The sequence below is a fragment of the Mustela lutreola genome, chromosome 15 (assembly GCF_030435805.1).
Source record: "Mustela lutreola isolate mMusLut2 chromosome 15, mMusLut2.pri, whole genome shotgun sequence".
Classification (NCBI taxonomy): domain Eukaryota; kingdom Metazoa; phylum Chordata; class Mammalia; order Carnivora; family Mustelidae; genus Mustela; species Mustela lutreola.
Window position 1 is genome coordinate 5,184,826 of NC_081304.1, and position 18,310 is coordinate 5,203,135.

General features: G+C 49.8%; 1 protein-coding gene across 1 annotated transcript in view; it reads left to right on the top strand.

The window, feature by feature from the left end:
• Positions 1–16,593, top strand: part of SRP68 (signal recognition particle 68) — a 35,180-nt gene extending 18,587 nt beyond the window's left edge. The window contains exons 9-16 of the mRNA XM_059150299.1: positions 4,237–4,335; positions 6,965–7,029; positions 10,585–10,738; positions 11,353–11,447; positions 12,438–12,567; positions 14,344–14,419; positions 15,054–15,106; positions 15,788–16,593. Coding sequence (XP_059006282.1) covers positions 4,237–4,335; positions 6,965–7,029; positions 10,585–10,738; positions 11,353–11,447; positions 12,438–12,567; positions 14,344–14,419; positions 15,054–15,106; positions 15,788–16,015 — 900 coding nt within the window. The 3' untranslated portion in view covers positions 16,016–16,593. The remainder of the gene's footprint in view (positions 1–4,236; positions 4,336–6,964; positions 7,030–10,584; positions 10,739–11,352; positions 11,448–12,437; positions 12,568–14,343; positions 14,420–15,053; positions 15,107–15,787) is intronic.
• Positions 16,594–18,310: the final 1,717 nt, after the last annotated feature.

An 18,310-nucleotide genomic window follows, 5' to 3' on the forward strand; every position in this document is an offset into this window, starting at 1 on the left:
GTCATTGTTCGTGCCAGGGAATCCCAGCAAGGTTTTAACATTGACATAGTTCAGTGTCCACTGTCTATACACACATACAGCAAATTTAACCGGTAAATAAAATAATTCAAGTACAGATGAAATAAAGTTCAGTTAAATCCTTAGATGTGAGGTCCAGCACCGTAGCTGGTTGTCTGTTGAGTTGAAACAGCCATGGGTTAGTAACTAGGGAAAATGCACTTTGGCCATTGGAGGGTAATCCCAGGAGAACCATGTGCCCCCTTGGTGCCGCCACCGGATTATTTGGCTGGATGTCACACAGGTCTTCTCCACCTTGCCCATTCTCGTTGTCTGGAGCTGTTCCCTACCCTGGGAACCAGGAGCTATGCCTTGGAGATGCAGGGCTCTGGGTTTCAGTGTTTCTTTTTTTTTCCTTAAAGATTTTATTTTTTTTAATTTTTTTTTAAATTTTATTTATTTATTTGACAGACAGAGATCACAAGTAGGCAGAGAGGCAGGCAGAGAGAGAGGGGGGGGGGGAAGCAGGCTTCCTGCGGAGCAGAGAGCCTGATGTGGGGCTCGATCCCAGGACCCTGAGATCATGACCTGAGCCGAAGGCAGCAGCCCAAACCACTGAGCCACCCAGGCACCCCAAAGATTTTATTTTTAAGTTGTCTCTACACCCAACATGGGGTTCAAACCCACAGCTAAGAAGAGATCAAGAGTCGCATGGTCCGCCGACTGACCTGGCCAGGCGCCCCTTCATGTTCCTTCAACTGGCTGGTGATGCCCCCCTCTAGGGACTGGAATGCAAGAATTTGGTAGACCCAGTTTATGCTTGCTTGTAGAGGTTTCATGACATTTAAATACTAGAACAGCAGTTTACTGAAAAGCATAGAAGGAAGAAATAATTCAGGGAGATAAAGTGTTAGACTGAAGACTGCAGCAGGGATTTAATCAGCTGCCAAAATCCAGTTGCAAAATTTCTGGTCTCCTGAGCCAGGTTTTATGTCTTTGTGAGCTAAATAATTGCTTTACTTGATAATTTGTTTCTGTTTTGCTCTATTAATGCTTGATTCTACCTACCTTGTCACTGGCGGCAGCTCTGCGGGATGTTGTCAGGCAGAGCTTTCAGAGGAACGGCAGGTTTGATGAGTCTTATCCTTGGGTCATGGCTAATACTTCAGTGTGTGAGTGAAAGGGAGACCATCTGTCCTTCTCTATAAAACAAAAACGAACACAAGCAAAAAAAAAAAAAAAAAAAAAAAACTGTTCTTAAGTGAGGTTTGTATTCTCCTTTACCAGATATCCATGTGTTGTTTCCTGGAACTTAGGGGCCTGGGGAAGGCTTGGTTCCCACTCCCTTGGTTCTCCTATGGGTGTGGTGGAGAATGTGGTCAGACTCGCCTCGTCTGTCTCTTAGTCACACTGCCACCTTCCAGCAGGCTTTGTAGACAAGTGAAAACAGTCTTCAAATCCAGTTGCAAAATTTCTGGTCTCTGATCAGGAGACCAGAAACTTCTGAAAGGCAGGGGTCTTTACCTCAGGACCCACGGCAGCTGGTTTTCCTCTGTACCGGTCCTTGAGACTCATCTTAAGGCTGTGGAAAAGCACATCCTGGGGTGTTCCAAGTTTCATAAAAACGGATCTAGGATTTGTTTTTAATTATTAGGCCTGTCCAAGTAACACATTAGTTCTGGACTGAAGATTTCTCTGTTTCACAGACGCACCTGGAAAAAGGTGCAGGCAGACCACAAATTCCTGTGCAGGGAGTTTGCCGCGTGGGTTTGGGAGCTCGTTCTTGTTGGCTCTGGGGCTGACTTGGGAGGTCTGTGTGTAGATGCTGCGGAGTCCTGCCTCTGCACGTAGAGCGGCGTTCCTGGTTTGCTGCCTTTTCAGGATGATTTTAGCCTCCAAGATAGGTATGTAAATACGAGTGAAAGTAGCAAAGTACATTTCAGGCTTCCTGTTTGGAGACACTGTGCCCAGCCCAGGGAGAACCCTGAGAAGCTCTGCTGTAGAGCTAGGACCTGCTGCAGGTCCTAGTGACCTCTGAGTCACTGGCAGTGTGGGCGGCAGAAAACCCAAGTGACTGAAGCTCTCCCCTTCTGATGGGCTTTTACCTGCCGTGTGGCTCAGTCTTCTGTGAGGTTCCCGGTGGAACTCAGACTTCTGTGGGAGCCCCAGGAAAGCCTCTTGCCCCTTGATGCAGAGGTGTCCTTATTCCGAGGGAGCGAGCATAATACATGGCAGTAAAGAGAGTTAGCGTTTTGCATCGTTTCAGTTTTGTTTTTTTATTTGAGCTGCATTTTCTCTACAGGAAAGCACACAAATCATGGGTAGCTGGCGAAATGAAGTTCACTTTTCTGTTACTTTATATACCCATTAACCCCAAACATCGAACCGCTCCCCTCTTGAAATGGTGTTGGTGGCATATTTGCCAGATACCAGAACTGCCTGCTGACAGTGTGGCTCTGTGTGTGCCCGTGTGTGCGTGCTTGCACATGCGTGTGTGTGCGCCTGTGCCCCCATGCATGGGGGGGGCACGCTTGAGCATGCGCGCGTGTATATGTGCCCGTGCCCCCACGCGCACACCTGCTGCCGAGTCTGCTCACAGATCCGATTCCGGCTGTTAGCTCTTCCATGGCTGCCCTGGTTGGTCCACAGGATTTGTCCTTCAGACGTTTGGCCCGCAGGTTTGATTCCGTTATTACAAAGAGTCTTGCTACCTTGACGTGCTCCTTAGCAGTGTTTTGTGTGAAGTGTTTCTCTGCGCTGTTGAGTACATGAGACACTTGAACATCTCTGGCTATTTACGCTTAAATTAATGAAAACTTCAAATGCTCAGTAGCCACATGTGGCTGAAGACTGCTGTGCAGGACAGGACAGCAAAAAAGAGTGTTTCCATTAGCACAGAAGGTTCTTTTTTTTTTTTTTTTTTCCGAATAAAGATTTTATTTTTAAGTAATTACATCTAGCACAGGGCTCGAACTCACAACCTGGAGATGGAGATTCACATGTGTCCCTGGATTGAGGCAGGCAGGCACCCCATCACAGAAAGTTCTGTTGGACAATGCTTTTTAGGTTTCAGTAAATTAATAGTGGCTGTGTTTGCCTTGAGAGATTTATAGAATGACTGCGCCCCTGACTTTTTCCTAAGTTAGTGAGCAACAGGAAAGGCAATATAAGTAGAAAAGTATGTTTGATTTAGATTGCATAACTTACAAGGAAGTTTTTTTCCCCCTACACTGTAAACTAGGAAAAATGTTAGCGTTCTTAAGAGAAGAAAAGCTTTTTTTTAAGCCTCTACCAGCCTCCTAAAGGAGTGGGCCATAATGGGTTTTCTTTTGGGCTTAGAGGTCAGTTGAATGTCAAGAGATTAGTTTGGATGTTTCCGTGGAAGTGGAAAGTCAAATATAATAATGGAGTGCTGATGTTTTCCTGCTACAGTGGGTCTGCCGGCAGCACAAGTTCATCTCTTTTTTGCCTCTGACTACTCCTACCAGCTCAGTCGGATTCTTTAGAATGGTAATGTGGTTTGGCAGGTGCTCTGTCAATGAATCACTTTTCCCTTATCCCAGCAGGCCAGCAGAGGGGCAAACGCCCTTGACCTTGTGCAAAGACTGTCAACCACAGCATAGCCACAGGGACTATCCCAAGTGCACGATTTCTGTGGAGAAGGGATCTTCCTGTGATCCTTAGGAGAAGTAAATGTTTGGCTTGGTATTGGTTAGGGACATTCCTCACTTGCTTGGACCTAAAAGAAATCCAAGATCTGCAAGTCTTTGGGGTTACGTTCATGCGGGTATCCCTGCTGGCACACAGCAGAGCTTGGGACCATTTGTTCTCCAATGTGGCGTTTCAGGGATGTCAGGGGCAGGTCCTGAGCAGAGGTGGAATTGGTGGAGGAAAGAAGTAGAAAGTTCTGTGATGGGAAAGAATGTAAAGCATCTGTTGTTTGGTTGTTTCAGATCAGTTACGCAGATCTTTTCAGTGCATTCACTTCGTGTGTGTGTGTGTGTGTGTGTGTGTGTGTGTACACGTACCATTCCATTTCTATATGAATAATGAATAAGACTATAAGAAAAGTCTTAATGTGGTGGAGACTCGTGACAATTGAAACGATCTCTGCTTTGGGGTGTCCTGGCCGGATGTGTGTGTGTATAATGGGGGGGAGTCACGGCAGGGTTGTGCCCCCTCCCGTTGGACCACTCTGCCTTATTCAGAGGAAAACTTTTTTTTACTGCCTTTGTTTAGGCTGAAAGTGAAGAAACCAAGGAGCGTCTGTTTGAATCCATGCTCAGTGAGTGTCGGGATGCCATCCAGGCCGTTCGGGAAGAGCTCAAGCCGGATCAGGTGGGACTATCAGCTGGGCCACTGGCTCCTGCTCCGGGCTGAGGTCCTCTCAGTCTGTGTGCCTTGTTCGGGTGGGGATGGGGGGATGGGCGGGCAGTGGTCTTGAGTGCACAGACTCGTAGCCACAGTATTTTTAGATTTGGTGATGGGCTGACAAACGACAGAAGCCTCTGAACTCCATCAGGTTGAGGAATTTTCTCTCCATCCTGTTCTTCCTAATGGGTTCATTTATTCCCCGTTAAGCCTTTAGTCACAAATTCATGGCTCCAGGTGGATTTTTCGAGTGCTCCCTTTCTCTGATGTCACTGTGATCCATTAGGCATCTAGGCTGAAAACCTCAGGACTGTCTTTGTCTCTTTCTTCCCTGTCACCAGAACCTTACTAGCTCTCCTTTGACTTCTCTCCATTTTTCCATCCCTCACCCCTGCCCTGTTTCTGATTAGCCTTTTGTCCTATTCCTGGACTGCCACAGAGGTCTGACAGCTTTTCCCATCTTGGTCTGGGTTCAGTTCTCCAGGTCTTTCCTGCCAGCAGCAAACAGGGGACCTTTCTAGATCCCATCTCCCAGGTCTAGAGCAGGGGGCTCCAAACTTTCCTGATATTGTAGCCCATAAGTAAAATTGAGCCTGTATTCCTGACGTGTTTATTTGTAAGAAATGAGAAAAATAGAAGTTCTCATTTTCAGGGCACCTGGGTGGCTCAGCAGGTTAAGCCTCTGCCTTCAGCTCAGGTCACGGTCTCAGGGTCCTGGAATTGAGCCCTGAATTGTGCTCTCTGCTCGGCAGGGAGCCTGCTTCCCCCCACTCTCTCTCTCTGCCTACTTGTGATCTCTCTCTCTGTCAAATAAATAAATAAAATCTTCAAAAAAAAAAAAAGAAGCAGCAGCTCTAATTTTCCTCTTACACCACACTCTTTGGGTTGTGTACACCCTGCTCAAGAGCCCATTGATTTAGCAAGTGCAGTTCCAACTCTGTGAACTGGTGTCTGTTTCCAGATCATACTTTCCTGCTCCCCGCTGGGTCCTCCGGCTCCGGCTGCGGTACTCACCCTCCTGTGAGTGTGCCTTCCCCACGCGGTGCTCTCCTGCACTGTTCTCCTTTCCCCTCGCACCTGACTGTCCTTCGTCTCCCTCGTCACCTGTCCAGACGCCGTCTGGTGTTCAGTGTCCAGCTCATAGTTCATCTCTCAGAAGCCTGCCAGCACCATCCTAGCCCAGCAGCTCCCCGTGTTCTAAATATCTGGTACTTGTGGCTGTAATTTTTGTTCGGTAGTTAATCAAGAATTGCTTTTTAACATTTTGTATATTGTTTTATATTTATTTTTCTGGGGTTTTTTCCCCACAAATATAAGCGTATTAAAAGCAGCTATTTACTTTAGCATCTGTCCCTGGTGCTTTGAGTATAAAACGTTCACTAAGTATTTGTTAAGCTGTCATCCCATTCCCTTTTCCCGTCAAGCTGCCTTTGTATATCTCACCTCCCTTCACCCACATAACAGGTACGTACGAGCCCTGCCCTCCATCACTCACCTTGAACTCAACAGCAGTTGCAGGGACCCCTCACAGAGTGTAATGAAGATGGTGATATCAAGGTGTCGAGGTTTCCCCGGTGGCTGCTAGAACATGACCACAAACGTAGTGGCTTAAAATAACACAGATCTCTTCTCTCACAGCTTTGGGTGGTTGTTAATCTAAAAAGGTTCATAGGGTTGCATTCCTTTGGAAGGGTTTTTTGTTTTTTGTCTTTTTTACGATTTCACTTATTTTAGGCAGAGTTGGGGGGTGCAGGGAGGGGAAGGACTCTGGCCGACTCCGTGCTAAGCGTGGAGCCTGACCCGCGGCTGGACCCCACCGCCCTGCAATCAGGACCTGAGTCAAAACGAAGAGTCAGATGCTTAGTCAGCATAACTACCCCGGTGCCCTTCCTTTGGAAGTCCTATGGGAAGAGTCCATTTCTAGCATTCCAGAGAATGCGTTTTCCAACTTCTGGAGGCCACCTGTACTTCTTGCCCTGTGGCCCCCTTCTCCGTGATCACAGCCAGCAGCTTAGCCTGTCACTCCTCTCCGACCTCTGCTTCAGTCCCCATGCCTTCTTTCTGTCACTGGCCCTGCTCTCTCCTTCTTAGAAGAAACCTGTGATTATGCTGATCCCACCTTGATAATCCAGGATAATCCCGTCTCCTACGTGTGAGGTAACACCTTCACGGCGCCTGGAATTAGGACCTGTGCATCTTTGAGAGCCATTGTTCGGCCAGCCACAGAAGGCTGAGCTGACAGCCTGAGGGGTTGGATCTCGGAATGTAGGTCTAAGGCACAAACCCCAAAATGGTGCCACAGGCCTGGACTGTCTGGCCTTCCTGCTTTGGGTCTGGACATGGGAGCAGTGGACAGGGAGCCTGACTGGCCATTACTCTGAACTCTCCTGCTTAAGTCCAGTTTTTAGATGCCGGTGACAAGTGAGTGGCCTTGTTCTAGAATATGCCCAGGAGATCTTTGATATTTTAGGACCCGTAATTTACTAGAGCCTGTGCCTGTGTTCCCAGGCACTTTGGGGACCACACCATGGCATGAGGTGGTCAGAGCCAAGGATAGGATCATCTGTTTTATCTCTGCCTTGATTGCTTTCCACAGAAACAGAGAGATTACACCCTTGAAGGGGAGTCGGGGAAGGTATCTAATCTTCAGTACCTGCACAGGTAAGGCTTTTAATTTTTAAATTTTTAACACAGTAGTAAAATAGATCCTTCAGATGAAAGAATGTGTATAACATTAGCATAGTTTTAATTTCTGATTTATTGTATAGCAAATGCTAATGTATATATGTATGTTTTATCGTACAGGAGTACGTGTTTGTATGTTATTTGTATGTTACTGCGTTTATTGCGTTTACATGTTATTATACACATAAGATTTTACGCGTAATTTTAAATTTTGTACATTAAGAGTGAGAATGCGGCTGGTGACTTTGACGCTGCCTGTGGCCCCACACTGGTGGTTCCTCTTTCTCTTCCTAGAGGTAACGGCCCCCCGTGCCGGGCTCCGAAAGTCTCTCTCCTCTGTGTTCCAGATGTTTGCTTGCGTCCCTTCTGCATTTAAGTTCTGTTTCGACTCCAGTTTGATTCTATCTGGAGTTTGTTTTTGAGCGTGGTATAAGGATCTGCTTCACGTTTTCTCCACGAGGCTGTGGATGGCTCTGGGGCAGTTGACGGACACATCGGCCTGTCCGCCGGCTCCATCCGGCGCGCGGCCCGCTTTCTCCTCGCGTGCTCTTCTCTGGACGCTCTTCTGCTCTGCGGATCCACCTTCCGTACTGGCACCAGCACAGCAAGTGCCTGTGCCTCGAGTCCTGGTGGCTGGTGGAGCTCATCCCCCAGCAGGTTTTTCCTCAGGCACAGCTGAACTCTTTCTGTCCCTTTGCTCTTTCATACACATTTTTAAATCACCTTGTCAAGTTTACTTTTGTTTTAGAGTGTGGGTCATTCTGTTCACCCTGAAGAGGGGAGGGAAGGAAAAGTGACAGTTTGGGGACTTTGTGGAGAGAAGGATCAACTGACTTGGGAAAACTACACTTCTCATTAGATGCTCTACCCCATGTGACCTTGAAGTCTTCATTGCTTACTTACTGGTCGTAACTTTTTTCATGAACCTGGCACTATTTTCAGCCATTCCCCTAACCCCTCCCTTTTTGGTAAAAACACCTCCCTGTATCTTGATCTCCTTGATCTAGATTAGGGAATTCAGTATTAGCGAACGTCAAATGGAGTGCCAGCGTTATCGAGGGGTATGGAGCAACAACAGCCGTTTGCTCTCTAGTCTTCAGCAGTCCTGTGAGAAAGCGGAGCCCAGGAGGGTAAGGGACATGTTTATTGTCAACAGCCACAGAGTCTGAATCAGGAGTTGATCCAACTTCCTAACCTTGAAAAGACCCTGAGAGTTTTAACAGGGCTCAGAAAACCTTCACACTGTGCTGCCCCCATACCCTTGGCTTCATACTCCTATCTTCACATCTAGCTGGAATCAGCATCGTGGGTTTCGACCAGGACCTGGAGCCCAGGGGTGCCTGAGGGGTCAGTCAGTTCAATTACCTGTCTTCGGCTCAGGTCATGGTCCCGGCGTCCTAGCATTGATCCCCGCATCAATGTCTACTCAACGGGGAGCCTGCTTCTCCCTTTCCCTCTGCCTGCTACTCTGCCTGCTTTTGCGCCTGTACTCAGCTCTCTCTCTGTCAAATAAGTAAATTTTAAAAATCTTTAAAAAAAAAAAAAAAAAAAAAAAAGGAACTGGAGCCCAGCTTTGACAGTTTGACAGCAGGAATCAGGTCGCTCTTGGATTTTAATAAAACTTTCCAAAGAGGCATCTACATTCCTCTACTGCTCTAAATAATATTTGGAGAATCTCCTTTTTCTGAAGAGCTTCAGGAAAACCCATCTCCTGACCTTTCTCTCCCATTTCTCCAAAGCAGCCACTTTTATTTCTTTAAACAAATTTTCCTGGTATTTACCTTTGTGTCCTCATGACGTGTGTGTGTTCCTCCTTACTGATTTTTGGATTTAGGTATTTTGTACCCCTTCCCGGGACAGCCCTCGCTCCTGCTCTGCACCCACTCCCCGCCCTGACTCTTCCCGACCTCCCAGCTGACTTCCTTATAGGCCTTTTCATTTCATGCACTATTTTAATTTCTGAGGGCTTGTGCGTGTCCTTTGAATATTGATTTTCTTTTTAAGATTTTATTTATTAGAGAGAGAGAGTGTAGACAGGGATGGGTTAGAGGGGCAGAGGGAGGAGCAGAGCCTCCACTGAACAGGGAGCTTGACTCAGGGCTGGATCCCAGCACCCTGGGATCATGACCTGACCCAAAGGCAGACACTTAACCGACTGAACAACCCAGTCACGCCTAAATATTGATTTTGTAAAAGTTTCTCATTCTCAGCTTATGACCAGAAAGTCCCTCTCTGAAGTTAATAATAGTTTTCTGAAATCTTCTTCTTCTTGCAAAGTCTGATTCTCCCAAGTTGCTTTCCCCCCCAGCCTACCCTCGATTTTGGTCTCTTCTGTCTTGTTAGATATTTTTTTAACTGGTGATTCTTCGACATCTCCTGTTAAAGCATATGGCTTGTGTGGCGGGAACTCTGCCCTTGTGGGCAGGGCTTATCGGCTGGGGGCTTCACTGGGGGTGTTCTTCTTCTGCCCTTCTACCCAGGAGCCTGACTCCAGAATCTTGGAGGGCCCTTTTGTGGGCAAGTCAGATCCCCAGAATGTACCAGCAGCTCTTGTTCTAGAAGCCGAGTAGGAGAAGGCTAGGGGGCCAGAACCTAGGACTTGACAGTCTCTTAATCCCCAGTGTTCACTATGGAGCCCTGACGTCAACTATGCATACATAGCTGTCCCCAGGCTGTGTCTCTCCCAAGGGTGCCTCTACTCTTCTACCAGAGAAGAATGGAGATCTCGAGCCCTAAATACTAGCCCTCTACCCACAAATCCTTTTTAAACAGACTTTTCAGTTACTGTATTCTTGTCCCCAGATATTAAAAGAGATTTTGCAGGTAGTACAGTTAAAATAAGCAGGCATAGGGGTGCCTGGGTGGCTCAGTGGATTAAAGCCTCTCCCTTCGGCTCCGGTCATGATCCCGGAATCCTGGGATCGAGCCCCACATCCGGCTCTCTTCCTCCTCTCTCTGTGCCTGCCTCTCTGCTTACTTGTGATTTCTGTCTATCAAGTAAATAAATAAAATCTTTAAAAAATAAAATAAAATAAGCAGGCATAGTCTCCGGTATGTGCAGGTGCTCGGTACGCAGAACCCTCCAACGAAACCCATTCCTTAGTGTCTTCTGAGAAGAGAAGGTCCTCAGATGAGTAGGAGCAGCTGTTGTGTGAGCGCTGCGTCTTGTAATGTGGGCCAGGCTGTTAACTGATCCTTGTTCCCGGAATGGCTTGCCATCCATGGATCATCTCAAGGACTGTGACCTCTGAAGTCAGTAGCTTCCTGGCTCTTTAAGACAAACAGAGGATATAATTCAAACTGAAATCAGATTTCGTCATAAGGTGTCATCCTGGCCCCTGCAGACCTGCTGGCAAATTGCCAAAATTGAGGGCCCCCTTGAGCTTGCGGCCCCGGTCACATGGCCCGCTGAGTGACACGCCCTCGCCCCCACGCCCTTCCCCTAGGTTAGTCCCAGCTTGTGGCCCAGTGCTCTTCTCAGAATGCCAGCTTCCCTGAGCATAACCTGAGCTGACGTGTGATACATTCCAGCTACCTGACTTACATCAAGTTGTCAACAGCCGTCAGGCGGAACGAGAACATGGCCAAGGGGCTGCAGAAGGCACTGCAGTCGCAGCCGGAAGATGACAGCAAGCGCTCCCCACGGCCCCAGGACCTCATCCGGCTCTATGACATCATTCTACAGGTGACCCTCGAGGACTGGGCTGCCGGATCCTGTCCTTTGCATGTGTTGGCCACAGAATGACCTAGCTCTGCGTAGCGAAGGGCTGGGACCAGCAGCAGCTTTTGGTGGCTCAGGAGGAGAGGCCTGGTTCTCGTTCAGCCTCGGCGTGTTGATGCGTAGAGACCAGTGACCTCGGGGTCCACTGAGCGCTTCAGCTGTGCAAGGTCCTCTCTCCTGGGGGACTTCCTGAGGCCACAGTCTTGGCCCGCTGGGAGTTGGTCAGTGAGTAAGATTGAGGGACATGTCCATGCACCATCCAGGCCTCTAGGGGAGATGCCAGCCGGAGCGCCAGTCTTGACAGATCAGACCAGGAGATGCCCACTAGCTGACTTGGTCTGAGAAATCTCGGAAGGAGGTGAGGTGTGAGCCGAGACGGAAAGGACAGACAGGCTTTTAGGAGCTGAGAGGGGGTGGCGGTGACACCAGGTGTGGCTGCTGCCAAGCCGCTCCTCACAGACTTTCCCGTTACTTCTGGCTTGGCCTTTTTGCCCATGTGTGTTTTTACAAGGTCTCCTTTCAGAAACCCAGTCTGCACCCTGCTCTTCATGAGTTTCCTTGTTGCATCTCTCGTGCAGAATCTGGTGGAATTGCTCCAGCTTCCTGGCTTAGAGGAGGACCGAGCCTTCCAGAAAGAGATAGGCCTCAAGACGCTGGTGTTTAAGGCTTATAGGTAAGGTCCCATGATGCAGATGGGGCTCTCCTGGGCTGCCCGCTGGCTCTGTAAGCCTTGGGGCATGGGCCAGACTCCAGAAGACTGGGTTGTTGGCTTGGCTGTCTGATTACCTTGCCTGTGGTCAGAACAGTCGGCCCAGCATGTTCGGGGGGGGGCGTCTTTGCTGAAGGTACTGGCTGGGAGTTTCCAGTGTACGTCATTTGCTCCTTGGATAGGGCGGGGGAGGTTGGGGAACACAAGTTAAAGGTCAGTTCCCTCCTCTTCCCTCCTTCCTCCAGCGGAGAAGGAACAAGTATAGGAAAAGGTGTTCCTTGACAGAACCAGAGTACAGCCTGAACTGAATTAGGAGAAAGCTAACCCTCCATTTTTTGTTTTTGTTCTTAAATGAGTCGTGTTATTTGTAAGTTGGAGGTAGGCTGTGTGGAGCAAGAGAAGGGTGTGGGCAGAATAGAGCCGGGAGTGTAACCCCCGCCCCTCGGCCCTCACACCCCGGCACTCTGACTCTCCAGCATGCCCCATCATCACACTTGTTAGCTCTCCTCCTGGCCCGTGGCCTGCCAAGGACCAGCAGCCCTGAGGCTCTGTTGACGCCAGTGGAATAGTTTCCATTAGGAAGTGGGTTCTTGGGTTGGGTTTTTGAAAAAGAAGTGGGCAGGGATGGGGCGAGCTGGCCGGACGCGTGGGCAGTGGGTGGGATTCGTACTCGGGCCACGCAGCGTTCCTCTGCGGAACCGCAGAGTCAGAAAGGAAGGAGAAGACAGAGGGTCTGTTACCATGTGGGACATGCACAGTGCAGGGAAGAGTGGCGGGTCGCCTGGTAACCTGGGGCATGGGGAATGTCAGGGTCTTCCCTGCAGCGATCCTGAGGTTTAAGAAGGTTTAAGAAGCCTGTTTCCAGATCTAAAATTGAGCCTGCACTTCAAGGAAAGTCTCAATCTTGGGTAATTGTTATTCTAGAATACTCTGGCTCTTTCCCTTCCCTGCCAGGTGTTTTTTCATTGCTCAGTCCTACGTGCTGGTGAAGAAGTGGAGCGAAGCCCTTGTCCTGTACGACCGAGTCCTGAAGTATGCAAACGAAGTACATTCTGACGCCGGGGCCTTCAGGAACAGCTTAAAGGTGCGCCGCTGCTCCTTGCCTCCAAGCCCAGGGAGGCTGTGTGGTGAGGCCGTCCTCCCTGGCCAGCTGCGGGTGTGGGGTGGCCCTGAGAGCCTGAGAGCTGTGTGCTCTTACTCCCTGCCACACTCCAGGCCTGCGATTGGACGCGGGTACTAAGAAGGAAAGCCATTCCTTGGGTTAAAATAAATGTGAAGTATTGTTTTCAGATTCAGCTGCATGTTACAGTCACCTGGGAAGATTTTTTTTTTTTTAGGTATTCATTTATTTATTTGACAGAGAAATTAAGAACATAGGTAGAGCAGCAGAGAGAGGGGGTAGCAGGCCCTCCGTTGATGCAGGGCTCCATCCCAGGACCCTGGGACCATGACCTGAGCCAAAGGCAGTTAACTAACGGAGCCACCCAGGTGCCCCTCACCTGGGATTTTTAAAACAGGACTGTCTGAGGCTCACCCCTCGAGATTCTGGTTCTAATCCCTGCGGGGTCTGGGGTGCACACTGGGATTTTGTAAATCTCAGTGATTGTGCTGTGCAGCTGAGTTGAGAACCACTGATGAAGCTTTTCTCCACAAAGTGTACCTGTACCATCACCAGCATTTGGGAACTTGCTAGAAATGCAGACTCTGAGGCCCTACTCCAGGCCTGCTGAGTCAAAATCTGCATTTTAGCACCCCTTCCCCAGGGCAGTTTGGGTGTACCTCAGAGCTTACCTGCTGATCGGAAGTACCTGGTGGTTTAGTGTTCCTGCTTGTTGAATGACCCCTGCAGCTGCGGACTGCTGCAGTGGTGTTGTGATCAGAGCCCCAGCCGGCCCACAGAATCTGGGCATGTGCATTTATTAGTGGAGACTGTTTAAAAAAGGCGAGCTGGGATTGCCCTGGTCAGGCCAGTGAGGGAGCCGCGGCACTCTGGGCGTTCGCTTGTTCCCTCAGAGCAGTGCTGGGTTCCAGGGCAATGAACACACCAGGCTTCTGCCCTCAGACAGCGTAAGGTTTTGTCGAGCCACAGGCTTGCATGCCGGATGGAGGAGTTCTCAAGTGAAGGTGCAGATGGGAAGGAGTAGGCGAGAGTGTGCGGGACCAGCCCGGTGGCAGCGTAATGCCGGGGTGTCCTCGGCGCCGGCATGTGGAGGGAGACTGTGTGCATGGATATCCCAGGAGTCAGGAAAGAAGCGTGTACAGATCCCTGTCTGACCGAAGTCTGAGCTTAGGGCAGGAGGGTTCAGATCTTTCTGGATTTTGCCAGGGGAGAGACTGCAGCCTGCCTTGGGGGCCCTTCATGCTTCAGTCTCCTCCTCTGCAAAGCAGAGTACGGCTGCATTCAGGGTGATGATGACAGTGGAATTAGCGGCTGCGTGAGCTGCTCGGAAAGCGCGGGGCCTGTTGTAGCAGCCGTGACACGCTGCTGGCTCGCGTCGCTGTCCTCGCTGTCCTCCCTGCTGTCTCCCGGCATTATCCCTTGGGCTAAGGCATCCTTTTCCTGTCTGAAGACAGCTTTAAGTGCTTGTTTTGTTTTGTTTTGTTTTTTTAAGTACGCCCCTTGCCCGCCTTGGGGCTTGACCTTGGGACCCTGAGAGTAAGAGTCACGTGCTTTATTGACTGAGCTAGCCAGATGCCCCAAGCTAGCGTTTTTGTTTTTGTTTGTTTTTAATACGATAAACCATTTATAAAGTCTAAAATCTTGTGAAAATAAGGGTGGGATCACTCAGCTTGGGTCAGTGTGGCGCACTTGTCTGGCCCGGCTCTGGCTGGTGAGTCCGTGTTTTCTGAACCGTTACAGGACCTGCCCGACGTGCAAGAGCTCATCACGCAAGTGAGGTCAGAGAAGTGTTCGCTGCAGGCAGCGGCGATCCTGGGTGAGCCACTTGCGCGTTCCGTGCTGACTGTGCTCCCAGATTTCCTTTCGGCCCTCCCTCCTCTGTCCCACCCCTACCCCAGTCCCATAATGTGTACGATTTTTATTTCTTTCTGCCATTATTTCTGCCACATGAAGGCACCAAGCTGTGTGGGAGAATTTATTTATTTATTTTTTAAGATTTTATTTATTTGAGAGAGAGACCAAGAATGGAGAGCGAGTATGTGAGCAGGAGAGGGTTAGAGGGAGAAGCAGACTCCCCACTGAGCGGGGAGCCCGATGCGGGGCTCGATCCTGGGACATCATGACCCGAGCCGAAGGCAGATGCTTGACCAGCAGAGCCACCCGGGCACCCCTGTGTGGAAGCATTTAGAGAACCAGTTCGTTGTCCCTTTCCCTAACATATTTTTCTTAGAACCATTGGGGCTCCGCTGGCGTGACAACCTTGCTTCTAGGGTTTATCGTCTATTTTACTGTACTGCTTAGCAGACGTTGGCCCAGGAAGGAAAGGGCTGACTTGCCCACATGTTGCTGCTTTTGCTCTTGGGATTTAGAACCCACCCGTGTGACATGTGTCATTTGTGACTGTAGCATGTTTTTTCCCTGTTCTTACTGAATCCCTGTGCAACTTTCAGATGCAAGTGACTCCCACCAAACAGAGATTTCCTCCCAAGTCAAGGACAACAAGGTATGTTTGGGCTGTGGCTTTTTGAGGAATGAAGAATAGAATTCGTTAACTCACTAGAAATGTGTGCTCAGTTGAACAGAGAGCCCTTCATTTCTTTTCCTTTTTTTTTTTTTTTTTTTTTTTTTATTTAAGATTTTATTTATTTGACAGAAAGATCACAAGTAGGCAGAGAGGCAGGCAGAGAAAGAAGGGGAAACAGGCTTTCTGCTGGGCAGAGAGCCCAATGCGGGGCTTGATCCCAGGACCCTGAGATCATGACCTGAGCTGAAGGCAGAGGCTTTAACCCACTGAGCCACCCAGGTGCCCAAGAACCCTTCATTTCTAAGCAGACACCCTTCTTTTGCTCAGAGACCTCGCAGCTGCCTGTATAAGGTCTGTTCATGCCAGCCAGATGACCCCAGATAAGGTTAGGAACGTGTGCTGTGCAGCGCAGCTGGCTAGGAACTTGGCAGGCAGATCCACTATGCCCGTGCTCCAGTCCCGGCCCGTGCCTCTCCCAACCTCTAGGTTTCAGTGACTCTCAGCTAGGAGATGGGGACGTGACAGAACCCTTGTAGCAGATTCGTGGGGATGAAGCGAGGTAGCCCACGTAGGCTCTGAACTGTGTGCTCAGCACGTAGAGAATGTTCCGCTGTGGTCTGTGATTAACACCTGGGTTCCTCCCTTTGGTTTGACTCCCAGCCTCTGGTCGAACGGTTTGAGACATTCTGCCTGGACCCTTCCCTCGTCACCAAGCAAGCCAACCTCGTGCACTTCCCACCGGGATTCCAGCCCATTCCTTGCAAGCCTTTGTTCTTTGACCTGGCCCTCAACCATGTGGCATTCCCACCTCTTGAGGACAAGTTGGAGCAGAAGACCAAGAGTGGCCTCACTGGATACATCAAGGGCATCTTTGGATTCAGGAGCTAACCAGGCTCTTCTTGGGGGCAAGGGGAGATTCTCACTCTTCATCTGTATTGTGAGAAAACCCCAGCAAGTTCCATGATATTAAATCCAGGTCTGCATTGGCCCAGGGCAGGAGTGTCACATCCTCAGCCCTGTGTCCCTATGTCTTGTGTGTTTGTGCACTTGCCATTCTTAACCGGTGTGCTCGGAGGGGACCCTGCCCTCTTCTGGTGGACGTGTGCAGGATCCTTCTGTCCACCCCTCCTGGGGGAGGGGCTGCTGCCATCTGGTCCCGTGGCCCAGGGGAGCCGTGCTCAGGTGGGTCCACGCCAGGCGTGGATGGGAGCTTGGAACTTTCTGTCGTGTTTCTTCAGTACCATGGATTTGAAGTGGACGACTCCTCGCCGTGCGCATCCAGAGTCCCGTGAAGAGTCTGTGACCAGGAACCCGCGTCCCCCCACGACTACAGTCAGCCTTATGCCCTGTCACCTCCAAGTGGAAGTTAAGTTTCAGAACAAGCAAAGAGCTCTATTTTTAGAAGAAATGTGTTACACTCAGAAATGATGAAAACAAATCTTATATTAAAAGGCAAAGATGCTGGAGACTGTGCCCATTTTTTTACACGCTGTCACTCACATCTGGTCCCAGTGCCCTGCTAGGGGCCTTGTCGCTCGATCCTGTCCTGTCGGGTGTCCCCTGACTTCTGGCAGCTCGGGTGTGTTTGAGGCCAGTTAAGGGAGTGTTAGAAACACTTTCTAAATCTGACATTTTTAGATGCTATAGGTTATATTTAAATCAATTTCCTTTTATTTTGAAGTAAGCTTTGTGCCGAATGTGGGGCTCAGACTCATGATCCTGAGATTAAGAGTCATGTACTCTACAGACTGAGCCAGCCCGGTGCCCCCAATTTCCTTTTTTTTTTTTTTTTTTAAGATTTTATTCATTAGAGCATAAGCCAGGGAAGAGGGAGAAGCAAACTTCTTGTTGAGCTGGGAGCCTGATGGGCTCAATCCCAGGACCTGGCGATCATGACCTGAGCTGAAGGCAGACGCTCAACTGTCCGAGCCAGCCAGGCATCCCTCCCCCAATTTCCTTTTTAAGTTTTTTCTTAGTGACTGTCTCATATTCCTATCATAGTATCAGTAATAGAAGTCTCAAAAACAGTGAAAAAAATGAGCAATAAATGTGATTTAGACATGAGATGTATCTGAAAGCTCTGAATCCCTTTGGAGATGGAAACTCACCTGCCCCAGAGGAAAGCGAAGCCGCCGCGGGAAATGTTGGCTTCAGTGTGGCACAAACCTGGAGCAGACTAGAGCAGCTCAAGGGGAAGGCTGGGTGGTTAAAGACCTGAGAACGTTATTTCAAGCTGGACCCACTGTGGGCACGGCCATGCCTCTTGTTTTGTTGGGGAACTGCAGAGCGGGGTGTGCCAGAAGCTAGAAGACAGGAAGACGAGTCAGACTTCTTTGTTAGGATTGACTGTTGTCAAGGACGCTAGTTGCCCAGACTATGATCTCACCCCCAGGATTTGCTTTGGGTCAGAGAGCCTTAGGAAGCTGATTTTGTTTTTATTTTATTTATTTTTTTAAGATTTTATTTATTTGAGAGAGGGGGAGAAGCAGACTTTCCACCAAGCGGGGACCCAACTCAGGGCTCTATCCCAGGACCCTGGGATCATGACCTGAGCCGGAGGCAGACAGTCCATGGACTGAGCCACCCCGGCGCCCCCTGATTTTGTTTTAAATAGAAAGTGTTACCATCTGCACCATGCAAGCCCCTGGAGATACAGCGCAGGTGACCTGAGCACGAGGTCTTGCATTTTGGTTCTGAAGGCTTAGGGCCGTGTCCCTGCTGGGCTAAGGGGGCGCTGGTTGGTCTTTATCCTTTTCCTCGCCCTCTTCTCCACCCTCAGCTTGGCAGCAGCAGGCTCTGCACTAGGTTCTGTGCTGGCCTCGCCCCATTCCCTGTGCCCACCAGCTGCAGCCACAGCTGGGCCAGGCGCCCAACTCTAGGCCCCCACGCAGGCAGCCCTCCAGCCTGTCGGAGCTGCTGTCTCCTGCCCGCATCTGGGAAGACGGCCCTTTGTCCTGCTCCTGGCGCTTCCCGCCCCTTCACTCTTCAGAGTGCCGGCAGCTGTGAGGAGGCGGAATCCAGAGTCGGTCATTCTGATTGACCTTTTCTAAGCTGCTCTTTTCTTGTGGCCTTGCTGGAAGTTCCCTTCCGCCCGGTGACCCTGGCAGCCGCTCTGAGTAGTAGTGGCTGTGGTGAGCCAGTGAGGCCGGATCGAGACATGGTTAGTGTTAAGAGCACATGTTT